Source organism: Falco naumanni, chromosome 10 (assembly GCF_017639655.2).
Source record: "Falco naumanni isolate bFalNau1 chromosome 10, bFalNau1.pat, whole genome shotgun sequence".
Classification (NCBI taxonomy): domain Eukaryota; kingdom Metazoa; phylum Chordata; class Aves; order Falconiformes; family Falconidae; genus Falco; species Falco naumanni.
In genome coordinates, this window is record NC_054063.1 from 18,610,147 (window position 1) to 18,637,658 (window position 27,512).

General features: G+C 57.3%; 5 protein-coding genes across 9 annotated transcripts in view; 3 read left to right on the forward strand and 2 right to left on the reverse strand.

Moving 5' to 3' along the window:
- Nucleotides 1-2,346, reverse strand: LOC121094452 (proto-oncogene Mas-like). The gene is made up of 2 exons (XM_040607986.1): nt 1,712-2,346; nt 1-1,235 (listed from the first exon to the last, which is right to left on the reverse strand). Exons 1-2 carry the CDS (start codon nt 1,802-1,804, stop codon nt 228-230), a joined length of 1,101 nt encoding a protein of 366 aa, XP_040463920.1. The 5' UTR covers nt 1,805-2,346; the 3' UTR covers nt 1-227.
- A 6,926-nt stretch (nt 2,347-9,272) lies between these two features.
- Nucleotides 9,273-11,324, forward strand: LOC121094456 (mas-related G-protein coupled receptor member H-like). The gene is made up of 2 exons (XM_040607991.1): nt 9,273-9,483; nt 9,825-11,324. Exon 2 carries the CDS (start codon nt 9,863-9,865, stop codon nt 10,802-10,804), a length of 942 nt encoding a protein of 313 aa, XP_040463925.1. The 5' UTR covers nt 9,273-9,483; nt 9,825-9,862; the 3' UTR covers nt 10,805-11,324.
- A 1,800-nt stretch (nt 11,325-13,124) lies between these two features.
- Nucleotides 13,125-16,334, reverse strand: LOC121094457 (mas-related G-protein coupled receptor member H-like). Its single transcript, XM_040607992.1, has 2 exons — nt 14,549-16,334; nt 13,125-14,265 (listed from the first exon to the last, which is right to left on the reverse strand). The coding sequence occupies exon 2, from the start codon at nt 14,237-14,239 to the stop codon at nt 13,322-13,324; it is 918 nt and encodes a 305-aa protein (XP_040463926.1). The 5' UTR covers nt 14,240-14,265; nt 14,549-16,334; the 3' UTR covers nt 13,125-13,321.
- An 18-nt stretch (nt 16,335-16,352) lies between these two features.
- On the forward strand, nt 16,353-19,134 carry RHOD (ras homolog family member D). 3 transcript variants are annotated; one of them, XM_040607995.1, is made up of 5 exons: nt 16,353-16,993; nt 17,608-17,695; nt 18,011-18,120; nt 18,252-18,390; nt 18,472-19,134. In XM_040607995.1, the coding sequence occupies exons 1-5, from the start codon at nt 16,865-16,867 to the stop codon at nt 18,633-18,635; spliced, it is 630 nt and encodes a 209-aa protein (XP_040463929.1). In that variant the 5' UTR covers nt 16,353-16,864; the 3' UTR covers nt 18,636-19,134. The 3 variants fall into 3 exon arrangements, with proteins under 3 accessions (XP_040463929.1, XP_040463928.1, XP_040463930.1); XM_040607994.1 differs by having other exon boundaries at nt 18,252-18,386; nt 18,468-19,134; XM_040607996.1 differs by having other exon boundaries at nt 17,608-17,640; nt 18,016-18,120.
- Nucleotides 19,135-19,942: 808 nt separating this feature from the next.
- KDM2A (lysine demethylase 2A) overlaps nt 19,943-27,512 on the forward strand; it is a 51,749-nt gene continuing 44,179 nt past the window's right edge. Inside the window, exons 1-3 of one of the 3 annotated variants that reach the window (XM_040607980.1) lie at nt 19,943-20,027; nt 20,436-20,463; nt 21,838-21,942. In XM_040607980.1, coding sequence (XP_040463914.1) covers nt 20,008-20,027; nt 20,436-20,463; nt 21,838-21,942 — 153 coding nt within the window. In that variant the 5' untranslated portion in view covers nt 19,943-20,007. Of the gene's footprint in view, nt 20,028-20,435; nt 20,464-21,661; nt 21,943-27,512 lie in introns of those variants that run through there. The other 2 variants (XM_040607981.1, XM_040607979.1) reach the window with 2 other exon arrangements.

Here is a 27,512-nt window from a genome sequence, read left to right on the forward strand (position 1 = left end):
TACATGAAAAACAATTTTATTAAAATAAATTATAAATAAGTTTGAGGTGGAAATCAGCCCTGCCCCTGGAAATCTCATCGAGCGTGCCCATGTCCTGGGGGATGCGTGACTACCCACTGCCAGTCGTGCTCACCCAGCTGGGCAAGGACCCTGCTCCCATGGGTGCTGGCCCGGGGTGCAGAGGCAGAGCTGTTCCTCTCTGAGTGCCAGTCTGCAGCCATAGGGGTTTAGGCAACAGTTCCCATCACAGGGGTCTCACCCACCTCTTGGGAATCTGACCTGTCTTCAAAGACCCTCTGAAGAGCCACTTTGACAGATCCTCTGAACCTGAACCTTCCATAGCTCCCAACCAGGACATAAATAACCGGATTGATACTGCTGTTGACAGAAGCCAGCAACAGGCAGATCTCAAAGACCAAATTAATGTAGACAAAGAAGTTGAGGAAGATCTGGACACTGAGCGGGATGCCAAAGAGGAGGAAGAAGAAGACCGCGAGGAAGATGACAGTGTACAACTTCACTGGGTCTTGTTGCCAAGAGCTGCGCCTAAGCTTGATACAGAGGATCACATTGGAAAGAACCATAATGGGGGTGAAAAAGCAGAAATTGAGAAAGCACAAGGTTCCAAGAACCATCCAGCAGTGTCCAGAGTGACCCAGGTCACACACAAAGTACACCAGCCCAGCGAGCACACAGGCAAGGGCCCACAGAAGGCTGCACATGGCGGCTGAGAGCAGCCTTGGCCGGTGGCATCGGCACCAGAAGGGCCAGAGAGCACCCGCACACCTCTCCACACTGATGGCTGTGAGGAGATAGAGGCTGGTGCTGTACGTGAGCAGAACCATGGAGTGAAATAGAGGCAGCACCCGCAAAAGCTCTGGCTGAAAGCAGCTGAGCATGGGCATGTGATATATCACAAGGAAAGCCAATGTGCAGAGGAGAAAGCAGCTGTCAGCCACGGCAAGGTTCAGGAGGTAGGCAGTGAAGGGATTTCTCCTGATGCGGAAGCTGAGGAGCCAGAGGATGGCCCCGTTCCCCACCAGCCCGCACAGGCAGATGAGCAGCGTGATGCTACCGGTGACGATTTCAGGGATGTGTTCTGTAAAGCACCTGGTCTCATTGTGTCCATCCCCAGAGACCATGCTCTCCGTAGGCAGCGGGGACACTGCACGCCAGCCATGGATCGTGTTGTTGGGATGTCGGTCCATCTTCCTCCTTTCTCTCTTGTGCTCGCCCTGGGAAAGGTGAGAGATGAAGGTAAAATTAGTGACTCTCAGGTCCCCAGTACTGTGAATGTCCTCCGGTCAGTCAGCCTTCCCCCCTCCTCCAGGGGCTACAACATCTGCAACCCGGAGAACATAAGAACTGAGCAGAGAAAAAAAGAAGAGGGGAGAGGAGAGGAGAGGAGAGGAGAGGAGAGGAGAGGAGAGGAGAGGACAGGACAGGACAGGACAGGACAGGACAGGACAGGACAGGACAGGAGAGGAGATCAGGAGTAGAGATAGGAGGGAAGAGCTTGGGCCCAGGGTAACAGGAGACAGACAGAGAGCTGGGAGAGGAATGGAAGGATCAAAAAAGGCATGCAGAGCCATTTGCCCTTCAAGGACTGAAAAGGACTGAGAAGCTGAGTGTGAAGAATGGAAAGACCAAGGAAGAGCAGAGCAGTGTGCCCCAGCAACAGGAATGGAAGCAAGACCCAGATCCTTCTCACCAGGCACAGGGGGGTCCGGTGAGGGCAGAGTCCTTGCACAGCCTTGGTATCACAGAGCTGCAAACTCCAGTCCTCTCTGCCAGACTTGCACATGAAATTTTACAAAGCTGCCGTTCCAAAACAATCCCAGATGAGATCTGGCCACCAGGAACAAGGTAACTCCATGATGAGGTTCCTCCAGTGCTCTGTGTGTGGGCCCTGGCACCCGGTCCCTTCCTCAGCTGAAGGCCAAATAGGGCCCCGGGAGCACAGCCCTGGGCTTCTGCGCAGGGGCGTGTGGCTGCAGGCACGCAGATGTGCCAGGGCTTGGTTGTCACTTCTGAGAGCAGCGGAAGCAGCTTGCCAAAGAGTCACTCTCATGGGGCAGGCATCACAGACTGATCCAATAGTCACTTCTAACACTTCCCCTTTGCATACCCACTGTTGTGTTGAGCACAAAATTATCGTCTTCCTCCTCATTCGCTTCTTCTCTTCTGTGCCTGGTGGAAACTTTTCTGAGATGTGTCACAGTTCCCATCTGTGTGAATGTCACCCTCTGATGTCACACAGAAACCACCAGCTCCCCATCAACCCCAGGGAAATACTGCTCAACACAGCACCCACTGACACTCGCCTCCCTGCTTTCAAGAGCTGAGCTGGATGCTTCTATCACCCCATGCCATGTAGAGGGCAAGAGGGAAGAGGGATGGTGTGACGCACCCAGCCATCACATCGCAGGGACAACACAGATGACTGGACCTGCCCTCCTCTGACACTGCTGGGGGGGTGGCTGCTCTGTGCCACATCCTCATGTCTCAGTCTGCTGAGGTTGCAGGGACACGGCGCGAGTCCTCGAAGGGGTCTGTTTTGCACAAGTGGTCTTTTCAGGGCAGGAGCCTCCTCATGGCAGCAGCCCCATCCCTTTGCCCTGCTCCAAGTGTCTTCTCTGGGGCCAGGGAGATCTGCCTGCTGTACAGCAACTCTAAAGGAATAGATCAGGAGAAATCATTGGAGACACCCATAGCAAGGGGAAACAAATGCAGATGGCTGGGAGAGCATCCCATCCAGCCCCAGGCTGTAGTCCTGCCTGCACCTCCATCCCGACTCCTGCCTGGCTGCAGGCAGCGTGGTGGGGGGGTGCAGCGTGCTGGTGGGGTACTCTGCTCGCCCTATGGCTTTGGTCAAGCGGAAGGTGAAATACTCCTGACGTTAGTTACCAGTCCTGATTTGGTATGAAACCTGGGCTCCTCCACATTCCTTAATAAATAATGTTTATTTAAATGATAATTAAACTGGACCGAAGGAGAGCTTTGATGCCATCAGCAGCCCCAGCCCTTCAGCATCTCCCGAGCATCCCCAACTGCTCCAGCCCCCAGCTGGTTTTGAGAGCAACTTCACCTTCCCCAGGGGTGGTGGGCTCCTGGCACTGCATCACACTTCTTTTTATATTTAAAGGATGGTTTCAACAGAAAATGAGCTTAAAGGAGGGAGTAATAAAGCTCATAAGCAGGATGGTGAGAGCGGAGCCAAGCGTAAGGTGGAGGCTGCTGTGGGGATGATTCCTCCCGACAGCTCTTCCCTAGCCGGTGGAGAAGTGCAGCCAGCAGCTAATTTAGCTATGTTTCCCAACTGTCTGTAAATATTGTTAAATATTTGTTAATGTAAATTATGCTACTGTGTTAAGTAAATAATAGTGAATAATAACTACTACTAATAGTAGCTAGTAAATCATAAAATGCAGATGGTAAATAATAAACTGTGAATGGTAGATAATAAACACTAAATAGTAAATTAGTGAATAAATAGTAAATAAATTATAGACAATAAATAACTATTCATAAATAACAAATATTGTAAATACTATAAAATTATAAATAAAACAAAAATATAAATAACATAAATAGCAAATAATAAATACAAATAATAGATACATTTAGCTATAAATAAATAATAACAAATAATAGTTGTTCTTATTATTAACATGATAAATAATGCTGACAGCTGCTGCCTGGGGAAGAAGACGCGTGCCAGAGGCTGGGGAATGCAGGGTTCCTGGTGGCAGCCCCTGACCCAGGGGTCCTGGTGCACCCAAGGACAACCAGTGCAGTGACAGTGATGATTATGGGACTGAGAGCCCGTTTCTTGATTTCACCTTGTGGCAGCCACTTAGGCATCAAAATCTCTGATTCCTCCTCAGGCTGGCTGTGAATAACTCCCACTGATATGGCAGCAGCCGTGCTGGGGACAAGGGTAACAAGTTCCTTGTCAATGTCCCTAAGTGGAGGTTTTGACACCATTTTAAGTGTTTAAGTTTCTTCTCTCTATGGTAAAAATAGGGAGAAGAGGGCAATATTAAGAAACAAATTCACAGTCTGTGAGTTGGCCATGAATCCTGTAGTTCTTCCCGCTCCGAAATCACGCAGTTCTCAGCAATACCTGCAGCAGCAGACCCGTGAGTGAGCTCTTCTCACAGACACTTGGGACATCACAGGGAACCGGTGCATTTCTGTAGGGCTGGGTTTCACCAGACAGCACGAGCTATTGCCTCACAGCATCTTCTGCGTGGCACCTTTTCCTTCCTAGCACCACCATGGAAAAGACTTGATCGACTTCTCCTTGGAAGGTTCCCTGATTTGCTTTGTATCCCCTTCTAGATCACTATGATCCCAGGAAAAAAAAAAAAAACAAACAAAAAAACAACAAAACAACAAACAAACCACAAAGCAGAAAGCAGAGCTGGAAACGGTCTTTTACCATCTCTGCCATATGCAGGGCCAGCTGGACGTAATGCCAAACCACAGAAACATATGTGTGAACTGAAGTTAATTAATCGGCATTCCTCTGCCTGCAGCTCACACTGCGCTGCTGGGGACGGCTCGGGTGGAGAACTTCCCGGCAGAAACATCTTCTTACAACCTACCCAGCAAGCAAAGAGAACCCATACAATTATAAGAAATTAGAAGAAAATTCTAAGCAATTCTAACAGGGTAGTAACAAAAACATATGATCGATAACAAAAGGCAAGCCTTTCATCCTGGATTGTTTAAATAGCCTAGGAAAAATTCAAGTATCATAGTGCTGAGCTTCCAAGTGTCCCAGTGAATAAGGGCACTGCCAAAGCCGGCAATAATTACTGCTGCCACCTCCAGCTCTCCAGCTCCTTTGCCCCAGATGTCCTTCTGACCACAAGTCCTTTGGGACGGCTTGCTGCAAATTCCCTGTCGGCACACTCCCAGCAGCTGCTTTGGCTGTGGAGGAGCAGACAGGGTGTCCCAGTGCAGCATCCTCTGGGAAGCCCCTGCTCGCTGAGGAAATGTATTAGGCTGGCTGGGAATAGTCACGCACTGCAGGACCATGGGCAATACATCCTGCCAGCTCAGAACTAATGCTGCTGCCAGGCTTCTCCTTCATCCCCTGCAAGAATCAACCCAAAGGTAGTAGCTTTTTCATGCCAAAGCGATGTTAGGATTAGCTAAAAATGCCCTGCCCCGGTAACAGGCTGTGCTAAATGCAATGCAGTTGCACTGCAGCTCCGTCTCCCTCTTGCTCCCAAAGCTTCTGCTCAGTCAGATTTCTGTGGGCCAGAGGGAAAGCATGCCCCAGAACTTTCTTAATCTATCTCCAGCCAGTGCAAAACGGCACAGGTCTGCAGAGCGGTACCTCCCGACTTCTGCAGCTACAAGGTGTGCTTCACCATCCATCCTCCTCCTCCCAGGCAGGCTGAGCCCCCAGGCACCGGATCTGTGCCCAGCTCTGGGTGAGACCCATCGCAGCATCCCTACCTGTGAATGGCATGGCAGCATGCCTATGGCTCTCACTTCCCAGGTGTTTTTTCTCACTGAAACTTGTCCAAGCATGGATCTGCTTTATTTTGGCTTTCCCCAGGGTACAAACCTTGCAGAGGTGACCATGTGAACCCTCTGCCCTGAGGAGCCCACGGCACTGGGCAGCAATCTGTGGAAGCAGCTGGGGAGATGTGAGCTGTGTCGGCACCCAGGGGCTGAGCAAACCGTGGTGTGTGCTCCTGAAGTCCATTTGCAGAGATGTAGCACAAATCAATTTTAGCAAAAGGCTGAAAACTTTTCTGCATGACCGAGGGGTGATGCTGTGTGCTTAAGGTCTGTTTTCTTAGAACAAAAATAGACATCTGGAGAAAAACTCTACATGAGCTGCAAAATTTACCAGTGTTAATGAGCCATCTCAACCCCTGCAAGCATCCATGTCTGCACTTGTAGGAGAGAAGGTGCCTACTGATATGAGAGCGATAAGGAGGCTCCTGTGTGACGCCTCCCCTGAGATTTTTTTACTAATAATACTTTGTAGTATGACACAGTCTTGATTGGAAAGAAACGGCACAGATCCTTAACTGTTTGCACAGGAAAAAAGAAAAATCCGAATCCACTAAGCAGGAGAGAAAAGAGCCATTCCCTCAAGCTCAGAGGTTGTAATGCTGGCAATTAAGTGGCTTGAATTGCACAAAATTAGAGGCTTTGTTCTTTTGTGTAAAGGATTGTTCCCTGAGGTGTAAGACCATGTTAAAGACAGTCACAGGTTATGATATTCAGATTTAATTTTGCTGTCTTTTGTAAACTCTGCAAAAGGCTAGCTGCAGTATGTACCTTTCTGCACTTCTTCACATCTTCATGACAAGAAGTTGATGACAAGGAGAATTCCCCTTTCTGACACTAAGTGGCCATGAGGATGGTGCAGAGCCCAGTGACCTCTTGCCAAAGCTGTCCCATCCTCAGATGAATCACCCTTCCCACCGCCAGAGTGGGGCTGATAGTGCCCTTTCTGTGGAGGAGATTAAAATCTGTTTCTTTTCCCCAATAACGAAAGAAAAACAAGCCCCCCCCTCCCACCCCCGTAAAAAAAAAAAAAAAAAAAAAAGACATCAAGAAGAGGTAAGGGGTGATACACAGCAGCGCTGCCATGCAGGGCTCCTCTGCCTGTGACCTGGCTTTCACTTTTTGAAGTTAATTTAGCAAAATCCTTTATTGTAAAAAAAAACCTCTACAGAGAATCCCAACACACTGAAGATTCAGGTTAACCAGATGTCTTCTTCATATGCACTTTATCAGGTAAACTAAGAGACTCAGCAAAAACCAAAAGGCAGAAAACAGATTCCTATCACCCCCGGAATGATGTCTCCATCTGCTTGACAAAACCTGGGAAAAAAAAGGCCAGTTCTTTATGAACTCCATGTACCAATTTTGAAAGACAGTGATGCTTTCAGCTGCCCTCCCCATGTGTGGCAGGGAATTCCCAGTCTCTGGCCAGTTGCAATGTATTTATCTGTATTTCCCAGCTGAGTGGCTGGAGGGAGATGGATGGAAGCATGGCTGAGCTGGAAGTGGGGTTGAGGTCAGCTCGTTTGCAGCCAGCCGGCCCAGGTAATTAGTGGCCAGGGAATAGAGGGCTTCCTCCCCGCTCCTGCAGGTCGGTGTTGTGAAGCACTCCAGTGCAACTCACAGTGACTCAGAATGCTATATTTAGCCTTAAAACCAAAGCAAACAAAGACAAAAAAACCCAAAAGAGCCTTGAAGTCAGCACACAACAATCTCTTTGGGAGAACTAAGGAATGGGCTGTATGTGCAGACAAGCAGTTGGGAAGACAGCTGGAGCGGTTCCCTTCTGGATGCCTGGGATACCTGAGGAATGAGTGGGAGGTTTCATTCAGAAATCCCCTGGGCACTGCAGAGGCACACATGTATGTGCCTGCTCCCAGGCTCCCAGGCTGTCCCACTCCATCCCACCCAAAGCCCAGGAATGCCGCAGTAAAGATGCTCTTTCCCTTCTGACTCTGCAAACCGGCTAACGTCTGACTCTGCAGACGGGCAAAGCTCTGTCAAAGGCTAACAGGGGTGGCTGTGGAGACCCTGCTGGTTTTGCCTGCCTTGAAGCTGGGAAGCAGCTGCTGAATTTAGCCAGGGGGTGCAGAAGGGAGCGGGGAGAATCCCACAGCTCCCAACGGCATTCCCAGGGCTCACGGCTCAGCAATGGGCTCTGCCTATGCAGCTTGGTCCAGCTTCTCACACAGAACACGGGTGAAAGGGTCTGCTTCCATAACACAGCCAGCTGAAGGAAGGGCCTTTGGTATGAAGTGACTTTAATATGAAACCCTGCCCTTGCTGGAAGTGCTGAAACTAGAAATGTGAATGGGATAAATCCAGTCTCTTTGTGAGGCAATTTTAAGCATCCGCAGTATGTTTTAGAGCAGCTGAAGGCTACTGCGGCAAAGAACCAGGTAGTCAGCTGGAAAAGAAGCCAAAAGTACCTCCCAGCTGCAAGGGCACCATGGCATGGGAGAGGGAAGACACTCCTCAGGGCAGTGGATCCCTCCAGAGAAGTTCTTCCATAGCTGAGGCAACCATGACCCTCACTTTACAGCCCGCCGTTGTCATTTTAATCATCACAGCAAGGTTGTTAATTGGTCAGAGCGTATCGGCTACAACATTAAGCCCTTTGCAGGCTGTGCAGTGGCTGCAAGGAGCTCGGTGTCCCCATGCACCTACCCAGGGGATCCCATGGCCAGACCAGGCGTGGGGGAGCAATTGCCTCCAAGACGTTCTGCTCAGACCTGAGCAGGAGCTGTGAGCCACAGGAGGGTTTAATAACACCCAGGCCAAGCTCAGGAGCCACATCCCAGAGTGTGTAGGCTACCAAAGGGGTGGGATCATGTAAAAACAACCACAAATGCCCCCAGACTGAGGAGGAGGAGGATGTGCCCCTGGTGAAGAGCTGGGATGGCTGCAGCTCAGTCTAGCAGCCCACTGGTAGGGGGGCACAGCACCCCAAAACCTGGTCTCTAATAGCTTTCACTGCATTACTAAGGGGTATTAGCAATAATTAGTCTGGGCTATAGGTGCTAGTAGCATTGTAAGCTGGCTGAAAACATGTTTGTTGTGCTTCAACTGGGCTGTCAAGGCCTACGTTAGACTGACAAGAAATGCGAGTTCTTGGTTCCAGTTTGAAGGTGTACTCCCCTGGGCCCAGGGCAGGTTTCGGCGATGATCCTCCTGCTCTTCCCAGAAGGGGAGTTTCTTCTGAGAAGCACCCAGCCACCCCGCCAGCACTGCCAGCATCACCACCACTGCCAGCACAGCCAGCACTGCCAGTATCACCAGTGCTGCCAGTGCTGCCAGTGCTGCCAGCACAGCCAGCATCACCACCACCACTGGCATTACCAGCAGCACCAGCATCGTGCTCTCCTGCTGGAGGGGCAATGACCCCTGGGGATGCTGAGGTCTGGGGAGCACTGCGAGAGGCAGGGGAGAAATGAAGAGCGGGAAAAACCTGCCAGGAGAGGGAAGGCAGTCAGGGAGCATCTGTCCAGGGAGGAGTGTTCCTAATAAGGAGTAAACGAGGAGCCGTTCACAAAATTCTGCTTGAAGGGCTTTCTGCTTTCTGGCAAAAGCCACTTCCTTTGTGGCAAAACAGGGCAAGATGAATAAAAACAAGGAAGCGGAGCTCTGACATAGCCACAGATACAAAGCCATTCCCGACTCCCTTGCAACCCCGCTGCAGCAGGGGGAGGGTGGGGGGGGTGGGGGTGGGGAGCTGTGCACGCTGCCGGGGGGCACACCAGGGACAGGACACGGAGAGGAGCCGGTGGGACAAGAGCGAGGACCTCCTGGTGACCCAGGGGACTTTCTTCTTCTAGCAACTCTCCTGGGAGGATCCACGCCAGGATATGGCTCCGAAGGAAGCATGAGATGCCAAGACACCAACGCTGATCTGCCTGAGCCCAGCTGGAAAGACAGCCCTTGCCTGCTGCTTCATCTAAGCTAACAGTTAAGTGCAATGTTTTCCTTCACTTCCTTCATCCCACCTCCCTTTTCTCCAGCATCCACTCCCAGCAGCTACCTCCCTCCCAACTTCTCCTAGTGACCGGCAGCGGTGTCCCCAGGTCCTCTCCCCACTGCCCTGCGCTTGCCTTCTGCACCTCCTGGTGAACCTCCCTCTCCCTCCCATCTCATTTCCCTCTCCCACCCCACAGTGTCCACCACTCTCCTCCCCAGCACATCCCGCTTGCCCTCCACTGATGCCTTCCCAGCAAGGGAGCTGGCAAGGGGCCACACAGCTCAGCCCCAACTTCCCCAAGCCACTAACTCCCTGTCTGTTCTGACCGCAGCTGGGGACCACATCCCACCTCCTGCCCAGCATCCATCCATGGAGGTGAACATGTCCTCACCTCCCACACCACCCACGCCGACCAGCAATGGAGATGACCAGTGCACGATAGATGTCACCGACGTGGCTGTAGACATTGTCACGCTGCTCATCTGCCTCTGCGGGCTGGTGGGGAACGGGGCTGTCCTCTGGCTCCTCGGCTTCCGCATCCGCAGGAACCCCATCACTGTCTACATCCTCAACCTGGCTGTCGCTGACTTCACCTTCCTCCTCTTCATGGTCACCTCGGGCCTCCTCTACATAATGGAGAACATCTCCTGCTCCACTGCTGTTCCCCTGGTGTACCTGAGGTCGCTTTTCCTGCTCTCACTGTTCTCCTACAACATGGGCCTCTACCTCCTGACGGCCATCAGCATCGAGAGGTGCGTGTCCATCCTCTGCTCCAGCATCCGCCACCCCCAGCACTTGTCAGCCGTGGTGTGTGCCCTGCTCTGGGCCCTCTCCATCGCTGTCATTGCTGCAGTGACTTCCCTGTGCCTGTTGCACGAGCATGAGCACTGCCGGATGGCTCTCATCTCCATGTACGCCCTCAACTTCCTCATCTTTGCCCCACTCATGGTCATTTCCAGCACAATATTCTTCATTAAGGTCCTGTGTGGCTCCCAGCAGCGCCAGCCCAGGAGGCTCTACATCGTTATCTTCCTCACCGTCCTCTTCTTCCTCCTCTTTGCTCTTCCCCTCAGCATCTGGAATTTCCTGCAGCAGTTCAGCTACACTGTTGCACCCTCCCAGGTTGTTTTCCTGCTCGCCTGCATCAACAGCAGCATCAACCCCTTCATCTACTTCTTGGTGGGGAGCTGCCGGAGGCACTGCTCCTTGGTGCCCCTCCAGGTTGCCTTCCGGAGTGTCTTCGAGGAGCCAGAAGACCACACTGCCTGCAGCAATGATACTACGATGGACACTCTGGCCCCAGCCTGCTGAAGCCTCTCCACCACTCTACTTAAGTGCCCCAGGACAGTGCCTGAGATTTTCCTTAAGTAACCACAATAATAAATGTCTGCAGTATTTTCCCCGATGTCACCTTCTCGTGGTGTCATTCTGCCCCCCACAGAAGAGCAGAGCAGAGACCACCAAAGTCGAGGTGTGGAGAGATGCTCGGCGTGTCGGAGCACGGCTTTCCTCCTCCCTACCAGCCCACCCCAGGTCCCAGGCCACTGTTCCCCCAAGGGGAATGTGTCCCAGAGGACCATGTTCCTGAAAATCCCCTGCTTTTTGGGATGAGCGTTGCCTTTGGGAAACTCTGACTCATGTGCAGCGTAGGGGTAAAAGCTGTTCAGCATCCTAAACCCCTCTCCCCATCCCACATCCCAGCAGCTTCAGCACTGCCGGCAGGGGGGGAACTGCCCCCACAACCCTCCCCTCCCGCCGGTACCCTACTCCCGGAGCTCACAGCTGCCTGATACCAATAAAGAGCATCGTGCACCGTGCGGTGCCTTCGGTCCCTGTGCCAGCACTTACTGGCTTCGACTGTGTCCCAGGGGTGCGGGCTGGGGGCGGGTGGGGTGGGGTGGGGGGAGATGCACACATGGCTCATGCTCACCACGGCAAAACCGATGCCATCTGCTCGTGGCTGGGACTATGCTGGCACACCGGTGAGGGCAGGATGGTCCCAGGGGTTCAGCCCTGTCCCCAGGCTGTGTTATTAGCATCACAGCAATGATCTCCCCAAATATATTTTTTTGAATGTTGTGAGCCAGGTGTACGCGTAAAGGACTCTTCCTTCTGAAATTCTTCTCTCCCCTGGCATCGGCAGGCTGGAGCATTTCTCCTTCAGCAGGCGAGGACGGTGCAGCAGCAAGGGGAGGAGGAGGCCGTGACCCCCAGCCCTGCCACCACCTCACAGGAGCAGGCTGCCACCTCTGTGGGTCACCACAGGCTCTGCAGGCCACCACTCACCCCCCTGGGGCTTTGCCGAGGTCCCAGCGGGCCACAGCGGCAGGGAGGGCTGGGGGCATGTGGGACAGTGCCGGAGCCAGCAGCGATGCGTGGACTGGATGGCTCCGGACCAAATGCCACCGTGCCGTGCCTCAGTTTCCCTCAGTGCCATGGTGGGGGCAGGATGGGTTGTGGCCCCCATTCAGGCTGCCCGGGGACATGGCGAGCTGCAGCCTCCTCCTGCACAGCCCCGCTGTCATGCTGGGGCTGCTGCTCCTCCTGCACCCCCCGGCCACCTCCTGCACCCCACAGCCAGCCCCACCATGTCTCACACCTTCCCACCAGCCCCCCACGTCCCACAGCGCCCATGCAGCTCCCTCACATCCCACACTCTCAGTGCAGGCCCCCTCCACCCCCCCCAATGCAGCCCATCCCAAATCCCGGAGGCCCCCAAAGTCCTGCACCCCCCATACAGCCCCCCATGTCCCACACCCTCAGTGCAGCTCCCCCACGTCCCCCAGCCCCCACGCAGCCCCCACATCCCGCCGCCCACCCCCCCCCCCAGCCCCCCCCCCAGCCCCACGCCTGAGGCTCCGGTGCCTCCCTGCGGAGCTGTTCACACCCCGTGAGGCTCTGGGGGGGCTGCTTCTCGGGGACACCCCCCTGCCCCCCGCAGAGCGGCACCCCTGCGGTTTCCCCCGCCCCCCCGGCACCGCGAGCGGCGGGAGAGGAACGGGAGGCGGCGGATGGAGCCAGCGGCGTTTATTGGGGCGAGGGGAGAGGGGCTCGGCCGGGGGCTGGAGGGGGGCGGGGGGGCCTGCCGGACTCCGTCCGCCCGCGCCCCGAGCCCCCCAGAGCCGCGTGGGGCGGGGGGGGCGTCGGGGCTGGCGCCCGCTTCCCTCGCTGGGGGGCAGCAGAGCCCAGCGCCGAGCCGGGAGAGGCCGGCGGCGGCCCCCGGAACGGGACGGGCTGCGGGGTGGGGGATGGGGATGGGATGAGGGTGAGGTGGGGATGGAGATGGAGATGGGACAGGGATGGGATGGGGATGGTACAAGGATGGGAACGGGATGGGATGGGGATGGAGAAGGGGATGGGGGTTGGATGGGATGGGACGGGGATGGAGATGGGAAGAAGATGGGGCGTGGGTAGGACGGGGATGGGATGGAGATGGGACAGGGGTGGGATGGAGATGGGATGGAGGTGGAACAGGAATGGGGAGGGAGCTGGGAATGGGAATGGGTGGAGGTGGAGGTGGGATGAAAATGGAGTGGGGATGGGATGGAGATGCGATAGGGGTGGGAATGGAATGGAATGGGATGGGATGGGATGGGTTGGGATGGGATGGGGAAGGGGTTGGATGGGATGGGGATGGGACAGGGAAGGAGTGGAGGTGGGGAGGGGGACAAGATGAGATCAGGATGGAATGGTGATGGGATAAGGGATGGGATGCATCCCAACACACAGCTGCAGGAAGGTGATCTACAGGCCTGGCCAGGAGTGAGGGTGGGCAGCTGAGGGTGAAGCCAGGGTGGGCAGCACAGCCAGCGTGACCACAGTAGCCTCTTAGCTGGAGATCACAGTGACCCCCGTGTCTTCAAAGACCCTCCGGAAGGCAACCTGGAGGGGCACCAAGGAGCAGTGCCTCCGGCAGCTCCCCACCAAGAAGTAGATGAAGGGGTTGATGCTGCTGTTGATGCAGGCGAGCAGGAAAACAACATGAGTGGATGCAACAGTGTAGTTAAACTGCTGCAGGAAATTCCAGATGCTGAGGGGAACCCCAAACATGAGAAAGAAGAGGACAGTGAGGAAGATAACAATGTAGAGCCTCCTGGGTTGGCGCTGCTGGGAGCCACACAGGACCTTAATGAACAGGATCACATTGGAAATGACCATGGGTGGGGCAAAGATGAGAAAGTTGAGGGCGTACATGGAGATGAGAGCCATCCGGCAGTGCTCATGCTCGTGCAACAGGCACAGGGAAGTCACTGCAGCAATGACAGCGATGGAGAGGGCCCAGAGCAGGGCACACACCACGGCTGACAAGCGCTGGGGGCGGCGGCAGCGGTACCAGAGTGGGCAGAGGATGGACACGCACCTCTCGATGCTGATGGCCGTCAGGAGGTACAGGCCCATGTTGTAGGAGAACAGTGAGAGCAGGAAAAGCGACCTCAGGTACACCAGGGGGACAGCAGTGGAGCAGGAGATGTTCTCCATTATGTAGAGGAGGCCTGAGGTGACCATGAAGAGGAGGAAGGTGAAGTCAGCGACAGCCAGGTTGAGGATGTAGACAGTGATGGGGTTCCTGCGGATGCGGAAGCCGAGGAGCCAGAGGACAGCCCCATTCCCCACCAGCCCACAGAGGCAGATGAGCAGCGTGACAATGTCTACAGCCACGTCGGTGACATCTATCGTGCACTGGTCATCTCCATTGGTGTCCGGCACTGGCGATGTGGGAGGTGGGGATGTCCGGTTCACCTCCATGATGGGAGGTGGGATGTGGTCCCCAGCTGTGGTTAGAGCAGATGGGGAGTTAGCAGGACCCTGAAGGATATCTCGGGGAGAGGGGTTCTGGTGATGTGGCACAGCAGGGCTGGGGACAAGGGGGTGACGGGAGGGCTGGGGAGGCGGCTGCCTCACCACTGATGAGCTGGGGGGGAGTGTGGAGGAGAGGCTGGAGGGGCTCCAGGCACCCGGAGGGAGGATGTGTGTGGGAGCAGCGAGAGGGGCTGTGGGCAGCTCCAGGGAGACGCGAGCAGCTCCCCGTGCCGGGCTCCGGCCACGACCCCCTACCTTTCCTGGCAGCAGTCTGGGGCCAACCTGCCCACACGTCCAAGCAGGGCACGCTCCCCTGCTCCGGCTCTCTGTACCACGATCTTCTCAGAGGAGAACTGGGGTCTCTGCGTCCTTAGAAGACCTGAGCTGCCCGTCTCTCCTCCAAAGCAAGATGCTCTTTGGGGCGTTTCTGCAAGATCATGGATCAGGTGGTAAGAGCGCGCTGGGCAGTTTCAGACACAGGCTGCATCACCGAGCCTCCTCTGTCAAATTTCTGTTGATCTTGCGGGAAAGGAAATGTTTTGTCTGAGAGAATACCCCAGAGGATGAATACTGCAGCAGCTACATCTTGCTGTGCAAAAATCTTGATGCTTTTAGGATTCAACTTGATATCTCATTAGACTGGTAATTACCACCTTCCTAAACATTTTATTGTGCTCCAGTCTCTTTCCTTGACCCTGCCTTGATGCTGGCATCCTTCTGAGATTGCTCATTACTGTGTGCTTTTGCCTTCCGGCCCCCTGGCATGGGAATCGCTGCTGTGTCTCCTCCATCGCTGTCGTGCATCAAGCCTGAGTGGGAATTCGGTGTCCAAGCCATCAATTCAGACTTATCCCAGGCAGTCTGGGGACTGCAGTGACCTCCCAGACAGCCTGGTACCCACTGAGGGAGCTGAGGGCACTGGTGGCAGGAGAGCAGGAGATGAACCAGCCATAGGGTTGGGGGGAATGGCAGGGAATGGCACACATCATCCCCCCTGTCCCTCCCTGCACCCCTATACCAGAAGCACCCACTCACCCCTACCAAGGCCTTGGGGTGTCAGAGGAGGGTACCGACCAGAGCACAGGGGGTCTTGGGGACCTCCAAGCTGGGATGTGGGGGATATGGTCTTCCCTTCCTCCCCATGAGCGGCACCAGCCATTCCCCATGTCCCCTCTAGCCACTGCTCCCCCACCCGCACCCCCTATGCTGGTGGGGGAACACAGCCTGACAGTGGGCAAAGCACCCCCCTGGCGCCAGATGCCCTCTGCCTCTCCAGCAAGGGCAGAAAGCTGCTGCTTTGGCTCTTTAAGCCAGCCAATTAGCCACTAGGACTGCTGACATCCTTGCCTGGCTCACCTGGTGCACCCGCAGCAGGGCGGGAGGAGCTGGCAGGAGGGGACACACACACATGGGGCTCTCTGAGCCCAGCCACCCCCGAGATACACCCCGTGTCCCGAATCCCTCGTGTCGGAGCATCCTCTGAGCTCCCAGAGTGGGGCTGCGGGGGTCCTCAGCCCAGGGGAGGTGGGCAAGGATCACTGTGGGCAAAACAGAGTGGTCAGCGTGGGGTCCACGCACAGCACCTCCTGGAACCCCGGGAATGGCACTGGTTCAGCATGTCCCTGAGCAAAGTGGGTGCTGCAGCCCATCGCCACCAGCATGCTGGGGTCACCAGGAAGGGACTATGGGCCAGGGGCTGCCTGCGCCAGCCAGGTCCTGCCAGGCCAGGCGCCAGGATCAGGGCTTCCCGTCAGGGCTTGGCTCACCGTGGCATGGCTGGGCAGGGCTGGGCACCGCACGTCACCTGCTGTGACCGAAGGGGTGGCACTGGCGGGGAGGTGCAGAGCTGTGAGTCACCCCCGCCCTGTGCCTCCATCCACCCTGGACTTTGCCTCCCGCCGATGCTCAGAGCAATAAAACCCAGGTGCTGGGGGGGGACCAGGGTGTCAGGGAGGGTCTCCACCTTCAGCAGGCGTTCAGCGGTTGGGGGGCACACGCGTGTGTTTGCACACACGAGCACGGGAGTGCGCAGGTGTGTGTGGGAGGGAGCGGTGGGCGCGTGAAGGGGAGCTGTGCAAGCGTGCATGTGCGCCTGTGTGCATGCGTGCAAGAAAGCCTGCACAGAGGTGTGCAAGGAGGAGCCAGGTACGTGAGCAGGTATGTGCATGTGCAAAGGAGCTGCACATGTGGGGTGGAGTCATATGTGTGCACGTGTGTGCAACAGGCAGTGGGCAGACGTGAGAGTGAACGTGGCACACGCGTGTGCCCCCTGTGTGGCAGGACCCGCCTGCAGGAGGGTCCCGGGCACACGCAGGGAGCAGCCTGTGTGCGTGCAAGGTGCCATGCGTGTGCAAGGATGCCCATGTGCGGGTGGGCACCCTGCCTGCTCCTGGTGCCCCAGCCCTGGCCGCCACCACCGGCATGGCCCCAGCCACTGATGGCACCGCGGGCGGGCCCCGTGGGCGGGTGGCAGCCGCTCCCTGGGCCAGGCGGGTGCCACCCACCACCCTGTCCCGGTCCCTGTGTCCCCGCTGAGGCCAGACAGGCTCCGTGGCCCCGCCAGCCGCCCCCATGCAGCAGGAGCACGGGGGGCAGAGCCCAGGGCCCCCCGAGGCCGACGTCAAGGCTGTCGTCGTGGGGGACGGGGGCTGTGGGAAGACGTGTCTGCTGGTGTCCTTCGCCAGGGGGGATTTTCCCAAGGTACCGGACTCCCTGTCCCCCAGGACCTCAGCCCCGAGGGGACCCGGTCACGGGTGGGGTCCTCATCCCTGAGGGGTTCCCCACGCAGTCCCGGGGAGGCTCCCGGCAGCGGTGGCACGGGCAAAGGGCAGCGGCGGCCGCGGGACAGGACAGGCATGGTGGCAGCAGGACGTAGGGCCAGGGGGCCTGGGGCAGGGGGTGGCCAGCCTGGGGCTGGCGGGGGTCCGAGGCAGCCGCCTTTCAGAGAGCAGACAGGCACCTCTGCCTTGCCAGGGGGGTCACGGGATGGGGAGCAGGGTCTGTCACACAGCCAGGGCACCTATGGGACCCGGGAGGTGCGGGGAGTGGGGGCAGCCCACAGGGACCCCAGCACCTCTGGCCTGGACCCTCGGTCCCTCCGCGTCCCCCCACCTGCCTGCGGCTCAGTGCTGCCCTGGGCACGGTGGGTGACAAGGAGCATCCCCAGCCCACCTGCCCTGGGGGGCACCACCATCTCCTGCCCCCCGTTTCCCTCCCGTGCCCCCGTCCTGCCCACACACCCCCGCAGGGGTCTCCTGTCCCCACCGCCCGTGAGCAGACAGGACTTGCCTCACGCCCTCCCTGTCCCCTGCCAGGTCTACGTCCCCACCGTGTTCGAGAAGTACACGGCCTCCCTCCAGGTCGCAGGCAAGCCAGTGAGGATCCACCTCTGGGACACGGCAGGTGGGACAGGAGGGGACGGGGCAGGCAGTCGGGTGTCATCGTCCCCCTCCCCAGCCCATGGGTTTCGGGGTGTTCCACACCCATGGCTCATGCCCTGGAGAGGTGTCCCCATGGACTGACCATGGGAGACGGGGGTGAACGTGCAGCTGGCATGGCAGCCGCTGGTCCCTGGGCATGTCACCCTCAGCAGTGCTGCCTTGCTGTCCCCAGAGCCCCGCGGTGCCCCCAAGCTGGAGGGGCAGACGTGGTCCCAGGCTGGGGGCTCCCAGCCCAGTCAGGAACTGGTGCGTAATGGTCTGCTGCTCTGCCTGACAGGGCAGGAAGACTATGACAGGTTGCGTCCGCTGTCCTACTCGGACGCCAACGTTGTCCTCATCTGCTTTGATGTCACCAACCCCAGCAGCTATGACAACATCCTAACGAAGGTAACGCAGCCCCTGGGGAGCTGCTCCCCCCACCCTGTGCATCATCCCCATGGGAAGTGGCATGGAACCGGGGCTGCTGCCCATCCCGTGTCCCCGTCCCCCGAGTGACATGCGTGTGTATGTCCCTGCAGTGGTACCCAGAGGTGAACCACTTCTGCAAGGGCACCCCGGTGCTGCTGGTGGGGTGCAAGACCGACCTGCGGCAGGACCGGGCGGTGATGCGCAAGCTGCAGGAGGGGCACCTGGAGCCCATCTCCTACCAGCAGGCGAGTGACACTCCCTGATGGGTTGGGGATGCCCCCCAGCATGGAGCTGGGGGCTGTCACTGACCCTGTGGCTCCCCACAGGGAGAGGCCATGGCCCGGCAGGTTCGTGCCGTGTCCTACTTGGAGTGCTCAGCCCGGTACCAGGAGAACGTTGGGGACATCTTCGTGAAGGCTTGCAGCGCTGCCCTCAGTGCCGCCCACCGGAGCCAGCGCAGGAGGCGATCCAAAAGGGGCTGTGTGCTCTGCTGAGCCCCCCACCCCCGGCACAGCCCTGGGACCCGCTGTTGTCCATCCCACCCCCACCCTGGCACCTTGGAGGACAACACCTCGGCTTCCCACTGCTGCCAGACCTCCTCTGCCACCGCTGGACCTCCACTGCTGTGGCTGCCACGCTCCCGTCCCCCCACAAACCGGCCCTGGGGGGCTGGCAGCGGTGGTCACGTTGGGGTGCCAGCAGGAGAGCACCCCCCGGGCACCAAGAAACTGTCACCGCAAGGAGCCCAGCGCCCGAGTGTCCTCTGCCAGATGGGTGCTGCGAGCAGGGAACTGACTGGGGGGGGGGGCCCTGTCCCACTGGCAGGCCAGTGCAGGGGGGGGCAGCACGGGGTGATGTGGGTGCGGGTCTCCCATTAAAACAGCGCTCGCAGCGGCACAGCGTGACTGGAGCCCCCGGCATGGTGGCAGGGGGACAGGGCCAGCTGTGGGCCCTCAGCGGGGGGGCAGCTGCGGGGAGGGAGCCCCTCCGGCATCCTGGCTGGGGCACATGCGTGTGTCTATAGCCATGTATGTGTGTGTGCTGCATGGCCATAGGTGTGTATGTGCAAGGCTATAGGTGTCTATGTGTGCTGCATGTCTATAGGTAGGTAAGTGTGTATGTGCATGACTATAGGTGCGTGTATGTCAATAGGAGTATATGTGTGTGTGCTGTAAGACTATAGGTGTGTATGCGTCTGCTGTACGGCTATAGGTGTGTACATGCAAAGCTATAGGTGTGTATGTGTGTGCTGAGTGGCACAGGGGTGTGTGTGTATGCCTATAGGTGTGTTTGTGTGTGTACATATCTATGGGGTGTGTGTATGCGCACGTCTATAGGAGTATCTGTGTGCATGTCTATAGGTGTGTACGTGCACGTCTATCGAGGGAGGGTGCATGCCTATAGGTGTGTATGTGCGTGCGTACAGGGGGTGTGCGCGCGTGACTGGAGGGTGCCGGTGCGCGCGGGCGGCGCACACGCCCACGTTCACACGCCCGCCCGTACCCGCCCACGCTGCCGCCGCCGGACGCCCCCCCCCGCGGTCCCCTCGGCTCCCCCCGTGCGCGTGCGCGACGGCGGGGGGGGGGCGTGCCCAGAAGGGGCGTGGCCGGGGAGGGGGCGTGTCTCGGCCGCCGGCCGCGCGTGCGCGCTCGCTCCCGCTGCCGCGGGGCGGGGCCGCCGAGGTGCGTGCGCGCTCCCGCGCCGTGGCCCGCCGCCGGAGCGGGCCGGGCGAGTGGGGCGGGGGGGCGGCGCATGCGCACGGCGGACGGCGGGGGAGGTGGCGGGGGGGTCAGGGGAGGTTGCGGGCGGCGCAGGCGCAGTGCGGCGGCCGAGTCAGTGTGTATGTGAGACTCTGACGGGTTCAAAATGGCGGCGGCGGCTCCTGTGTGAGGAGGGGAACCGCGTCCCGGCCGGGGGGCGGCGGGGCGGCGGCGGCGGGGCGGCGGCGCGGCGGGCGGCGGCGGGCGGCGAGGCTGGCGGCGGCCCGGCCCCCGGCGGCGGGGGGGCGCGGCGGGGTGCGGCGGCGGCGGGGGGGAACGCGGCGCCGGGCCGGGGAGCGGGGCCCGCGGGAGCGGGCAGCGGCCCGGGGGTGGCCGGCGGGGCTGTCAGCGCCCGCTCGCCGCGGCGGGGGCGGTGGGGCGAGGCGGGGGGGGGCGGGCGGCGGAGCCGGGGCGGGGGGGGGGTGGGCGCGGGGCGGTGCGGTCGGCGGGCCGGGCCCGGGCCCGGGGCGCGATCGCTGCCTGACCCGGGGGTTCCTCCTCCGTCTCTTCTGCTTCTCCCCGTCTCGGCGCTAGAAGAGGACAAAGGCGCAGGAGAGACCTGGTGAGCCGCTCGCGGGGCGCGGGGGGGCCCCGCCGCCGGCCCGCCGCCCCCGGCCGCCCCCGAAGTTTCCGCGAGTCCCCGGAGAGGGGCCGGGTCGCGGCCGCGGGTGGCGGGGCCGCCGCGCCGGCTGGGGCGGGGGGGGGTGCGGGCGGGTCTCCCCTGCCGGCGGCCCCCGGGAGGCCGGCCCGGGAAGTTGTGGGCAGGGGGCGGTGGGGCGGGCGAGCCGGGGGGCACCGGCTGACAGCTCCCCCGGGCACTGACGTCCCGAGCGCCCGGCCCGTGGCTCCCCCCGCCGCCGCTTTGTTCTGCCGACCCGGGGCTGCTCCCTCCGGTCCCGGCGGCGGGGGTGGGGGGCTGCGGGGCGGGGGGGGGCCGCGGCGGGCGGGGGGCTGGCGGCGGGCTGGCCCCGCAGGGGTGGCGGCGGGGGCTGCGGGTTCGGTGCGCTGCGCTCCGGCTGTTTGTGAGCGGAGTTTGGCGAGTGTAGGGGAAGCCCGGGGGGAGCGGGCGGCGGGGCCGGGGGTGCTGCTGTCAAACCCTGCTCGGAGGGTCGGGGCAGAGCGGGATGGGGCGAGCTGGCTCCGCACGGTGGTGACGGTTCCGTAACACCGCACGGGGTGGCAGATCCTTTCCCCGAAGCTCTGGCGTAGGCATAAGCGTGAGGATTAAGAGCTGCAATATACCTAGGTTTTGCTTTCTTTCTGTTCCTTTAATAATAATTAAAAAAGTTTGGGTGCCACCTGGCGCCTTGGGAGGTCTGCCTAGGTTAGTGCCTGGTGTCACAAGGTGGCACAGTCTGAGGTCTGAGGGAGGTCTGAGCACTTAGGTCCTCTCAGGACAGGAGTTAGCGTCCTACCTGCGACCCTGCCGCACCGCTGCACGTGGAGCGGTCCCGTACGCCGTCCCCGTTCGAGGGAGATACTCTGTACCAGTGTCGCTTCTCCCGAGTGCTGCCGTACGGGATAGCCAGAGCACGGCAATCGTATTGTTTGGAGGACTTGGTTCTCTGATGCCTGTTGTTGTAAGCGGGGGAACCAGCCTGCTCCCCGACTGCTGTTGACCATTTGACAGCAGTGTGCCCATCATGTATCCCAGCGTGGGCCAACTGAGCTGCTGGTAGCAGCCCGGAGCAGAAGCCTTTTCCTGATCTGAGACCTGCAGCTCATGTCGTGTTACAGAACAGCTGGTAAAGTCATTTACCCTAGGTCATGCCTAAAGTTAGAAAGGGAGCGGTAAAAGTTGAGGTGGGCTCGTCCACAGTGTTCGCTTAACCCTGCATGGTGGTGTGGGATCAGCCTCAAAATGAGCAAAGAAATGAGGGACGTAGGAGCCTCATGTCTGCGTGCCCTGCTTCACTATTTCCCTCTGGCTTCAAAGGAGGAAGAGGAGGAAGACAGCAGCCCTGGAGTGTCCTTCTCGCTCTCTTCAGAAGAGTCGGAGATGGAGCCTGAGGAAGAAAGGATCCGTTACAGCCAAAGACTGGTCAGTATTGGCGCTAAATGATCGTACTGTGTTCTTGGCTCTGTCGCAGCTGAGGAAAGAAAAGGCTTTTACTGGCAACAGGTTTAAACAACCCAAAAAAGCATTGTGGTGGATCGCTGCAGCCTGCCCTGCGGTGTCAGCTCCGCTGGCGGTGGGTTAGGTGGCTGCGTGGGTCCTGGTTTTGTCACAGTTTGCCTTGTGAAGGGCGCTTGGCTACTGAACCCTGGAAGAGGGGAGGGTTGGAGGCTGAGACTGGGTAAGATGCTTTGCGATAGATATAAGAAGGGAGCGTCGGTGTAGTTTTTGGCACAGCAGGTTTTCTCATGTGTTTGTAACCAGCAGAAATACTGTGCGTTACCATTATGTTGGCCCGGACGTGATCTGTGTGCACCGTGAAATCTGAGGAAACCATATTCAGCTTCAAGCACGAGTTTGCTTGTGCCTGCGTACACATGTTTTCTCCTGCTGTTTTCTTTCGGAGGGAGCTGTTCCAAAAGTCAGGTCCTAATTGGGCATTGTCAGGAGCTCTGGCTTGTCTGATGTTTACACCGCTGTTCAGGGGACTGCACGAAGGCGATGGTCTGCAGGTTGGGCTGTAACTGTGAGCAGTTTGGGAGCAGCTGCTCTGAGAGTCTGAGATGATATTCCCAGAGATGCCGTGGAAGGAGGGAAGCTGCTGTGTCCCTACAGGTTGGTTTCCCATTGTTCGGAGGGGGTTGTAAAGCCCTGGGGAAGGGCAAGTGGCAACTCTGTGATAGCTGAAGCTGTGATGGAGCTCCTGCAGCACGCATACCCTCACCTTCAAGGTGCTGCCTGCAAAGGTAAATCCTTATCCTTTAATACTCTGAAATCATTTGGTGTGAGGCTGAGTGGTACTCAGCCTTAAGCTTTGCCCTCAGGAGCAAGCAACTCTTGTTGCTCTCTTGTTGCTGCAGGGTGCCTGGCCATAGAAGGGGTGTAGTAGCCAGCATGCACCGTGTAGGTGGCCTAGGGACGGAAATCCTCTAGTGAGGGTGGAAATGGTTATTCCAGCACTGGCCTCTGTGGAGAGGAGGGTACCGCATAGGCCGTGGTTTGTCCAAACTCCTGGGTTACTGAAGGTGTGTTCCTTTTCTGGTGCTACTTCGTGTCTATTGTGTGTTTATTATTTTGCAGAGAGGGTTGTCATACTAGCTGATTTGGTGACAGGCATCTAGACTTTTGTAGTCAGCCACCTTAGCCCACTTGGGGAACCTGAAGTGTCTCTGATTAGAACTGGGTTTTAATATTTTCCCTTTTTTTGAGAGGGTGCTTGCGGGGAAAAAAAAAAACCCACCAACCAAACACCCAAACAAACAAACTGTAATACATCTGTAGGCCCTTCAAGACGACTTGTTTTTTCTCAAGTGCTTTGGGAGATGCTTTAATTTGGCAGTGCTGCCAAAAGCAGCAGTCCTACCTCCTCCCTCGTCTGACGTGATTGTTCCCAGAACTGTGCGGCATGCGGGTCAAGGTGCTGGCTTGACTGGGGAGTGACCGTGTCTATAGCCAGCAGTCAGGGTGGCAGGATAGCTTCTCTTGGGGGCAATGCCGGCTTCAGGTGTTGGTTAAATACTATCTTGGCTACGCTTTGACCAGAAGTAACACGAAATGGCTGGATAAAGACACGGCAGATGAAGGGGACTAGCGGCCAGGAACTTGCTAGTTTAAAGATGCTTGTAATCTCACAAATAGAAATCATCAGGAAGAGTTGCTGCCCTAGGGTAGGTGGCCTGGACTCCAGCAGAATGTGCTAAGCTGGATAAATGGTTGCACGCTGATGAGCTACATGCTTAAGGGAAGACACATGGGCAGCAAGCAGAGGATGAGGCTCACCTAGACTTCTGTGGCCTAGCGTGCATGTTGTCTCTACTGGCCTGCAGCCGAGAGGAGGAGGCATGACCCCTGTGTGGTAGGTGAGGCTTAGTTCATGCCTTCTGCTTTGCTTTTCCTGGGAACTGCCACCTCGTTATACTCTCTTGCTGTGTCGGTGATGCTCCAGTGTTGAAGGACCTTTAAAAAGATGATTTTTCTTTTTTTTTTTTTTTTTTTGAGATGCCTGCTTTGAAATGTGAGGACCTGTTCTTTTACCTAGTGTTTCTGGCCCTTGCAGAACAAGGTATCACAGGTGGATTATCCAGGAAGGTAAAAGTGCTGGATATAACTTATCTGAATATCCTACTCCTACGTATGCCGTGGTCTCGGGAGTTGGTTTTAATCTGCCTACATTAAAAGTTCTAGCTAGGGAAACAGGTAGTTGGTAGCACAGTATGATTCTGCTGCTGTAAGCTGTGTTTCTTGTGTGTGACTGGAGATCAGCGTGGGTGTGATAGCAAAAGTATAAATATATTTTAAAAAGAAGTAAATCCAGGTGTGATAGTAGTCCTACCAGCCAAACAGCCTTGGCCAGAACAGTTCGTAGTGGTGAAGGAGCTGAATTAATTGTGTGAGCAAATAGCATGGTTTGATGGTACCAGTGGCCTGAGACGGCAAAAGAAGGTTGCTATCTGGTGTGTCAGAGTATAATTACACCAACAGCATCTTCTGACTGACTGGTTTCCATCAGGATTTAGTAGTTTTGAGCCTTTTGCATTATTTTTAGTGAGCGATACTGTAAACGTTCCTCAGGTTCAGCAAAAATCTGATCTACGTGTATGTTCTGAACAAATTTGTCAGTATTGGTGAAAGATCTGGGTTTTGAGGAGAAACTCGCCTCTGCTTCAGATGTAGCTGTGCTCCTACAAGAGTTCTCTGCCAGTTCACACATCCCTGTGTGGTATAATGACACTTAGACTAGGCGGGTCACACTGCTTTAACTGCTTGCTTCCAAGTTCAGGCTCTGCCTCCGTCCATCCCAAGATTATAAGGGCCTGGGTGAGTTGAGCTGGATGCAGGGGTATCATTGTGAGGGTGTCTTCATCCGTCTTGGCTGTGGAATATGTGTCCTGGCAAGCTCTGGGAGGCTGGCACAGGTGGGGAAGGGGAGCCTGTGGGCGATGCTCTGTGAGCAGGGAGAGCATGCACAGCAGCGGGTTAGGGGATATCCATGTTCCTGACCCGGAGATTTGCCTGGGCCTCCCTGCACCGTGAGTAGTGGAGGATGGGACTGGTCAGCCAGCGCTGCGGAGTAGTTTCCTGCTAAGTCTGCGTATATATTTTTGCTCCTCAGCTCTGTAATGAGGCAGTACTTTGGGGACTGGTTTGAGGTGCCAGCTTTATAAGCTGTAGATGCATGTTCTGCAGGCCCTTAATCGAGGAGCTGAAATGCTCTATTGTATCCTGTGCCCTGAGTGACAGTCCAGCCCTGGCACTAACAATGCGATGGTCCCTTTCTGAGACTTGGAAGTCTTCCACTGACTGTCACTGGGTGGTCGCACCCAGCCCGTGGCACAGCAAGCCCTTCAGCTCCCCGTGAGGAGGCCAAGGGCACGCTGGCACTTGGAGCGGGAGCCTGGACTTCTTAAAGGCAGGAGTGGCAACAAGAGCAGCGCTGGCTATGGGCTACCAGCTCTGGAGAAAACATTCAGTCAGTCTGGTGCTGTGGTGCTCGGATACTCTGGTCCAGGCTGTCCAGGGAGTTCACAGAATACCTTGTCTGCCTTGTGCCACCTGGGCGCTCACCTGGACCTCCATGAGGTGATGTGAGACTGAGGAGAAACTGTGGCATGTATAAACTAATTTTTTTTGGTAAGGTTAGATCTGTGTTAGGCCATTGAGCGCAGGGAGAGGCAGCAGGGAAGGAATCTCCTGGTCACGCTCGGGAGCTGTTCAGCAAACTGGCTGGTACATCCCTGGAATCTGCTGCCGGAGAGGATGTTTGACCCAACACTTTCTAAGGATGCAGATGTCGTGCTGGAGGTGAGTGAGGTGTGCCTGCCTCGCTGTCGCAGCACTGGGTGTGCGTGCTGCTCTGCCGAGGAGGGAGTTCTCTCTTACTCCGGCCTTCACTGCACACAGAGCCGCTTTACCAGTCCAAATCTGTGTGGAGCTGCTGAAGGGCTCCCTGGCAGGATGTTGGGCTGGTGTCTGCCTGCCCTTCTGCAGGGAGGTCACTGAGTATCCCTCGGTGCTAGGAGTGTGAGGAAACCTTGCCGCCTTTCTGCTCCGGGGCTAATTTTGCCAGGCCTTTACCACGAACTAGGACCAGCAAGGCTCCATGAATTACGAGCTGGGGTTAGCACATCACCAAAGTGGTGCCATACACTTTCAGTGACAATGCTCAGGGTGAGGAATGAAGGGCAGCAGCGCTGGGTCACTTCAGAACAGCGTTGGAGGGAGCACAGCGGGCGAGTGCCATTACCCTAAGGACAAGTCCTGCCCGTCCTGGTGGCTCTGTTGTTGTCAAGTCAGCAGTCTGCATCTCAGGGTGTGGTTCCAAGTTAGGATTGCTGGTGTGGCAGAGCTGGTTGAAGAGGTTTTCTCCCTCCTTGTGTTAGTGCCTCAGGAGCTGATGCCCCTGAGCTGGATTGCTGCTTCAGGGAATCGTGGATCATGCCCTAGATGAAATCTGGTGGGGGTGGGGGGCATCTAACTCCAGTTGTTGTCTGTGCTGGGCCAGCGAGCTTGCTGCCCCACCAGCAAACCTGATGAGCCCAGAGAGGTGGCAGGCTGAGATGGGGAAACAGGGTGGGGTAGGAATCTCTTAAACTGGCTCTGCTGCTGGAGAGAGCCTGGGGTGAAGCCGCACCCTCCCTCCGGGCGGTGGGTGCTCTGGGGGGCACGGGCACAGCTCCGGCTGAAGGTACTGTGCTGCCTGGGCCTGAGTGACCACCCCTGGCTGGGTGCAGTGGCACCCTGGGTTTGGTTGCTGGAGATTGTTATAACACCCATGAAGGGAAATGGGCCTGTGGAAGAGGAGACCCACCTGCTGCTAAGTGCTGTGGGTGCTGGAGCATATGGGAGGTGAGGGGGGAGCCGGAGAGTGAAACGCTGTCTCTCCCATCGCTTGAGGCAGTGGGTGTCCTGCCTTAGCACTGCCCTGCCCTCTGGTCAGATCCTTACCTGAAATTTGAGAGGAGGCCTCTGCCTGTCCCTACCAGCCAAAATCTGAGGCCTCTCCTGTAAACAGCATTTAGCAAACCTGTCCTTACATGTTGGTGTCCACGCTATCCCCTGGGCGAGAGTTCACATGAGCTTTACAGTATGTGGAGTCATCGGCTGAGGGATGAAGCTTGGGGTGCGCGGAGGAAAAGGTTTCTCTTGCAGCCGTGTGTACTGCGGTGTGGAGTGGCACCAGGACACTCAGATGTGTGATGTGTGCTGCCCGTGCCTGGGGGATGGCAAGGCTGGCTCTGATGAGCGCCCAGAGTCACGGTGGCACTAATCTTGTAGTTCCCAAGTTGTTTGTATTGGTGGTACCAAATCCTTTCTGCAGGTTGAGGTGATGTCAAAGGCAAGACATGACCCATGGAGCCAGAAAGGCCCATGCATGTTAGCATCCACGTGACACTCGTGACAAAGATCCAGCCCTTAGCCTCATACCACCAAGGGGATAGATGGCCTCAAAGCTGAGAGGGGGAGGTCGGCAGGAGCAGGCTGTGGGCTGGCAGGAT